A 7,419-nucleotide genomic window follows, 5' to 3' on the forward strand; every position below is an offset into this window, starting at 1 on the left:
ATAAATCGGCGATCAACTCTGTACTCAAACTAAGCCTAGGCAAAAACATTTCGGATGACCCGACAATCTCCGATCTGTTCAAGGGCTTTATTACACAGGCGGGCCCCATTGAGAGGTACAAAGCACCTGCATGGAGCTTGTCAGTAGTCCTTGAAGCGCTACGACAATTCCCATACGAACCGAAGGAATTGGCGTCACTACAGGACTGGACGAAAATAGCTGTTTTTCTGCTAGCACTCGCTTCAGGGAGGCGAGTTAGCGAAATACACGCTCTGTCATTTGAAGACAATTTTACGGTGTTTTATCCCGATAAAGCGATTTTAATGACATCAGTAAAATTCAGAGGAAAAAATCAGAAACTGCACGAGACGGCGACTCCGATCGTTATCCCGGCACTGAGCAATATTTCCAATGAAAAACAAGACAGAATTCTTTGTCCGGTACGTGCGCTAGCTTATTATAAGAAACGTACTTCCGGGGTCAGAAAGGGTCAAAGGTCGATGTTCATTTGTTACCAAAAAGGTAAACAAAGCTCAGTGGCGTCGAAATTCACGTTAGCGAGATGGGTAAAAGAGACAATTTACCACGCTTATAGTGATAAGTATTTGAGCACAGAGGCAGGCAAAGTCACTGCCAAGATGCATGACTTAAGAGGCATAGGTAATACACTGGCATTTGCTAGCGGAGCTTCTTTAGCCCAGGTGCTAGCAGCCGGGTCCTGGAAAACTAGCAACACTTTTCTCTCTTTATTACCTGAAAGACCTAGCGGCCGAGTCACAGGGCCTATACTCGTTAGGCTACCTAGTGACAGGCCAAGTTGTAACGAAACAATAGGGCATGTAACTTCCCGCAACTGCAAGAATTATTCAGTTAGCGGGAGTTATACAGTTAGGGGGATGGAATTTTTTCAATTCCATAATCAGGTGGGGTAGTATTTATCTGCCAAGAGATATTCTCTGGTAATCTGTCCCATTTGTTTATGAAATTAAAATTTCATTAACCAAAGGGGTTAGTATGCAATACTCTGTAATAAACTTTTAAAACTAGCGCCGAAGGCGCATATTAGTTTTTATGTTTATATAAGAGATTGCATACTTACCTTCCCACCCAAAACCACCCCAGATAAATAGCTACGAATCAATATCGTGGTCAAAAAGATCTGGAAGTATGCAAATCAGATGACAGGGGAAGGACGCCCCCTACGGGAGCTATCCACTGTTATTTCGATTTTATTTAAACAGTATATATGATAATTGGCAATTATCCCATTTGTTTATGAAATTAAAATTTCATTAACCAAAGGTAAGTATGCAATCTCTTATATAAACATAAAAACTAATATGCGCCTTCGGCGCTAGTTTTAAAAATTTTAATGAAACTTTTAAAGAGTGCTCATCACATTTCAATGAACCTACATGTGTAGGACTATACACCATATTAGTTTTGGTAAATATTTATGCTTCTTAATCACCTAATTAACATAATTAATTAATTAATACTGATATCTCAAGTATTGATCATCACATTTGAATAAAACTTGGTACATAAATGCTCTAGGACAATAGACAGCCTGATTAATTTTGGGTTAAAATCTGTTCATATTAATTCTCTTAATTAGCACAATAATTAATAATTTTTTGGTTCTAATCACATTTCAATGAAACTTGGTACATAGATATTACATTACGCAGATCTTATTACTTTTACATTGCGCAGACCTTATTAGTTTTACACTTAAATGTGTTCATATTAGTTACCTTATTTGCATAATTAGTTTTCTGCATTTCCATCAATATCTCAAGTTCAAGTAATTTTGAATTAATTTTTAATGTGTCTCCAATACGCTCAGCACACGGGAGTTCTTTCTAAGCTTTCTTTGATTGTTAGCTGCGTTGGATCGTTATTTACAAGATTCATGCAGCGATAATGGTGAAATTGGTTAAAAGACAACAGGTCAGCTGTGTGAGAGATCGATAAAAACATTAGGAAAAAATTTCGTTGGGCATGGCCCAGGGCCATGGCTTGACAAGAAAGTGACTTTGACCGTGCGAATCGGGAAGAAAAATAAAGTGGTAACTGAACAAGCCTGTATACGAAGTTTGCAGAAAAAAACATTCAGGGGTTGGGGGTAGAAACTGGATGGGATTTTTTCTATTCAATGCCATTTCTTGTTACAGTTTGCAGTGCTCTTTGTGAATTTCAATGGAAATTAAACCATAGCATCCTGTACACAAATGCTATGCTATATCACTTTCAATCACCTTTAGTTATTTCTGACATGTGTACATTTTGCCATAACTTTAGTGAAACTCTGATTCATCTCTTTCGTGACTGTCATGTGGTGCAAGATATTTGGACAAGGTTTTATGATCAATGGGGTCAACTTTTGCAGTGCCCCCGGCCACTTTCAGCAAAACAGATTCTCTTAGGTGATGAAAGTTTTTTGCACCTTTTGAACCATTTAATTATAATCTTTAAAAAATGCATCTATACAAGCAAAATGAAGAAAGAATTACCATCCTTTGTTGCCATTAAAGCTGAAATTAGTTATATAAGAAAGATAGAAAATATGATTTCCATAAGAAGAAACATCACGTTTTTGTTTCTAGAAAAATGGGCCAATTTTGCACCATAAGACAATGTCACTTGGTGGTGAACCGGTTAGTGTGTAAAGCTTTTTTCTTTTATTCTTTTTCTTTTCTTGTCTGTGTATTTGTTGTTTTGAAAAAAATAAAATTAACTTAAATATAAAAAAACAACAAAAAAAACGCACATTCAGTCTTTTAGAAGTCACTTTACTTTATTACTAGGACGTATTCTGCTGTTTCATTTATTATTTCCAACCGTTTTGCGATAGTATTTTCTAGAATGAAGGCAGCATTTACAGTTCATTCAGAGTTCAAAGTTGCGTTGGGATTATGTCGATACAGTGTAACAATGTAGGCGCCGGTGATTCCTTACCAGTGCCCAACGTAGCCAAAGTAAAAAGCATGATCATTTGAACACTGCTATTACAAGACTGGTAGGAGGTAATGAATTTGGGGCGAAAGTATTCAAAAATCAGCTGCTATCATGGCAGTTGTGAGTATCAACAAAATCAGTCAAGCCAAATAAATCACAGAGGAGTTAAAAGCCGTTTCTGGTGAAGTTTCCCAAACTTTGAGGTCAATTTTCTCTGTAATGAAAATATACAGTAAATGTTTGCCCACACTCAAGCTGAGTAGAATGAGCTGTATGTCCGTGCATTTTAATACTAGAATTGTAGGGTGAAATAATTGCCGCGAAGGTATTTTTGGCTGTTGCCATGGAAACAGTGGGCTAAAATTTGTTTTCAGATTTTACAACCTAACTGGGGTGAAGGTTCGGACCCCGGCTACTTTACTTTCAGCTGAAAATTCTCATTCTCATCCCTGAATATTGTGTATTTGTGAGTGATTTAACTGATCAACTTGATATTTTGCAAGTACAGTAACATGTATGTCTACTGGTAATTGTTTTTGCAGTGTATCAGTGCTGTATTTTCACTTGATAAAATAAAGCTGCTGGGTGCACTGCATTACTTGTGAAAATTCTATCATATTATGCTATCTTATAATCTACATTTGTATGTTTTCTACAATTAATTTGTAAGAGTGTTATTGAATCAATGTAATTTGTACACACAGGAAGCAGGTTGTTGAATACAGTATGTGAGCGTTGTAAGGAAGGCACATATTCTGAGGAGTTATCTGCCATACAGACATGCAAACTATTGACTAATTGTCATGAGAAAGGTCTGACAACACTTCAACTTGGTAGTCGTTTCAAAGACACCGTCTGTGTTACTGATGTCACAACACCAAAATCACATGTCCTGCCACCCAAGGTGAATACACTGATGTATGCAGCTTTACAGAACCAAGGTAATTACAAAAATATGTGCTTTTTCATATTATTTGATTAATTAATCTGCAGCCAATAGGAAAGTCTGATTGATGGCAATGTTAATTGTTTTTCTTTCAGTTAAAACTACTACTGTAAAATCAGTGACTGCAATGAATGAAATTATGAAAACTAAAAGCAAATCTGAGTCCCTTTTTGATGCCAACCTTCTTAATGGTGAACTTAAAGACTACTTTGAAGAAGATTTGCCACTTGATGAGGAGACAAATCGTCACCATAGAGACTCGGTGACGACAAATGAAAAAGATCCTGCAGAAAGACCACATGAACCTCGTAACTGTAAGCATCAGTAACTAGGATTTAAGTAAATGGTTGCTAGTAACTAGGATATTAGGATTTAAGTAAATGGGTTGCTAGTGACGAGGGTGTTAGGATTTAAGTAAATGGTTGCTAGTAACTGCTAGTTAGTAGGTTGGTTGAAGTATAAATAATGCCTAAATACAAAAGAAGGTACTCTATTTGGCTTAATTATTTGCTGTGTGATTTGGTTTTTACTATTTTCTGACAGCTAAATTAAAACCCAGTAACAAAATTTGTGCTTAATTTAATAATTTAGATATTTAGCAAAAAAACCATTGATGAAAGTTAACCTTTTCAGACTTTTTCACCCAAATTTTCCTGCACTTTTCCCGTATGTTCTTCACTATTTCTGGAAATGAGCCCTAATTTTGGAGCTAACGGACAAAATTTTAGTCGATTTTCGGCATTTACTCAAAAAAAGTGGTATTTTTTTTATAAAAAAAGACTATTTTGTGAATTTGTGGTGAAAAGATTAAAATCTAATGATGCTAAAATGCATCTCAGGATTACTTTCACAACTGTGTTCAGTTCCTTATGTTTTCAACTTTTCTGTTACAGCACATGATGAGACGTTGTTTAATGTGCAAGAAATTCCACAATCTATTGGTCATGAAAATACTACCAGTAGTGGGTCGGGACTTGCAGCTGCCATCTTAGGCGCTGGTTGTCTTTTCATGCTTGTGCTCATTGTTGTGTTGTACCAAAGAAAGAAACAAGTGGAAGAAAGACAACGACTGAAGCAGAAGCGCAACGAAATTCCTCAGTGGCAGAAGTTAAATAAAGAAGGAGCAGGTGAAGCACTCTTGTCTTCAACAACTGAGCATAATGTCCAAAGTTGAGAAACTTGTCATTCTGTCATTATTGTTTTTGAATCAATTTGTTATATTTTAAATTTCCTTATAAAAATTTTAGAAGATAAGCTGAGAAATGCTTGTGATAAAAAAAAAATTGGAAAACAAATTATTCACCTTCAAATTTATTAAATTTTTACTACAAAAATTCAGCAGTATTGAATGAGGTTTCACTCCTTTCGTCAATAGGGATTTCATTTATTTTATAAATATTGTTATACCATGATATTGTACAATTCCCTTTAAAAATCACTACCCATGTCTACCTTTGGGTAACACACTACCCATGTCTACCTTTGGGTAACACACTACCCATGTTCACCACTGGGTAACCCACTGCACCTGTCCACCACTGGGTAACCCACTGCATCTGTCCACCACTGGGTAACCCACTACCCATGTCCACCACTGGGTAACCCACAACCCATGTCTACATTTAGGTAACACACTACCCATGTCTACATTTAGGTAACACACTACCCATGTCTACATTTAGGTAACACACTACCTATGTCTACATTTAGGTAACACACTACCCATGTCTACATTTAGGTAACACACTACCCATGTCTACATTTAGGTAACACACTACCCATGTCTACCATTGGGTAACCCACTACCCATGTCCACCACTGGGTAACCCACTGCACCTGTCGACCACTGGGTAACCCACTGCACCCGTCGACCACTGGGTAACCCACTGCACCTGTCGACCACTGGGTAACCCACTGCACCTGTCGACCACTGGGTAACCCACTGCACCTGTCGACCACTGGGTAACCCACTGCACCTGTCGACCACTGGGTAACCCACTGCACCTGTCGACCACTGGGTAACCCACTGCACCTGTCGACCACTGGGTAACCCACTGCACCTGTCGACCACTGGGTAACCCACTGCACCTGTCGACCACTGGGTAACCCACTGCACCTGTCCACCACTGGGTAACACATTGCACCTGTCTACCACTGGGTAACATACTACCCATGTCTACCATTGGGCAACCCACTACCCATGTCCACCACTGGGTAACCCATGGCACCTGTCCACCAATGGGTAACCCACTGCACCTGTCCACCATTGGGTAACCGACTACCAATGTCCACCACTGGGTAACCCACTGCACCTGTCCACCACTGGGTAACACACTGCACATGTCCACCACTGGGTAACACACTTCCCATGTCCACCAATGAGTAACCCACTACCCATATCTACCATTAGTTAATCCACTGCACCTGTCTACCAATGGGTAACCCACTACCCATGTCTACCAATGGGTAACCCACTACCCATGTCTACCAATGGGTAACCCACTACCCATGTCTACCAATGGGTAACCCACTACCCATGTCTACAGAATGGGTAACCCACTACCCATGTCTACCATTAGGTAACCCACTACCCATGTCTACCATTGGGTAACCCACTACCCATGTCTACCATTGGGTAACCCACTACCCATGTCTACCATTGGGTAACCCACTACCCATGTCTACCATTGGGTAACCCACTACCCATGTCTACCATTGGGTAACCCACTACCCATGTCTACGACTGGGTAACCCACTTCCCATGTCTACGACTGGGTAACCCACTTCCCATGTCTACGACTGGGTAACCCACTTCCCATGTCTACGACTGGGTAACCCACTTCCCATGTCTACGACTGGGTAACCCACTTCCCATGTCTACCATTGGGTAACGCACCACCCATGTCTACGACTGGGTAACCCACTTCCCATGTCTACCACTGGGTAACCCACTTCCCATGTCTACGACTGGGTAACCCACTTCCCATGTCTACCATTGGGTAACCCACTTCCCATGTCTACCATTGGGTAACGCACCACCCATGTCTACCATTGGGTAACCCACCACCCATGTCTACCACTGGATAACCCACCACCCATGTCCACCATTGGGTAACCCACCACCCATGTCCACCATTGGGTAACCCACCACCCATGTCCACCATTGGGTAACCCACCACCCATGTCCACCATTGGGTAACCCAGCACCCATGTCTACCATTGGGTAACCCAGCACCCATGTCTACCATTGGGTAACCCAGCACCCATGTCCACCCATTGGGTAATCAATTGCACATGTCCAGCACTGACCTTCCACTTCACTGACCTTCCAAACCTTACCAATGTATGAATACTTCTGTTGCCCAATAAGATGTAACATATCTGTAAATATATAGAGTACTGATGATATTTTTAATCCAGCAAAATGAGTACATAATTTATATTTTCACTGCATTTGTAATGTGTATAATTGATTTACAGACCAAAGCTAACTTAACTCAATGATGCAACAT

At 39.9% G+C, this 7,419-nt stretch overlaps 1 protein-coding gene across 1 annotated transcript in view; it reads left to right on the top strand.

The window, feature by feature from the left end:
• LOC100376163 (uncharacterized) overlaps positions 1–5,747 on the top strand; it is a 51,466-nt gene extending 45,719 nt beyond the window's left edge. Inside the window, exons 3-5 of the mRNA XM_006816203.3 lie at positions 3,666–3,902; positions 4,003–4,221; positions 4,801–5,747. Of these exons, the coding sequence (XP_006816266.1) occupies positions 3,666–3,902; positions 4,003–4,221; positions 4,801–5,081 (737 nt within the window). The 3' untranslated portion in view covers positions 5,082–5,747. The remainder of the gene's footprint in view (positions 1–3,665; positions 3,903–4,002; positions 4,222–4,800) is intronic.
• Positions 5,748–7,419: the final 1,672 nt, after the last annotated feature.

The sequence above is a fragment of the Saccoglossus kowalevskii genome, chromosome 15 (assembly GCF_978046115.1).
Source record: "Saccoglossus kowalevskii chromosome 15, keSacKowa6.1, whole genome shotgun sequence".
NCBI classification, from domain to species: Eukaryota; Metazoa; Hemichordata; class Enteropneusta; family Harrimaniidae; genus Saccoglossus; species Saccoglossus kowalevskii.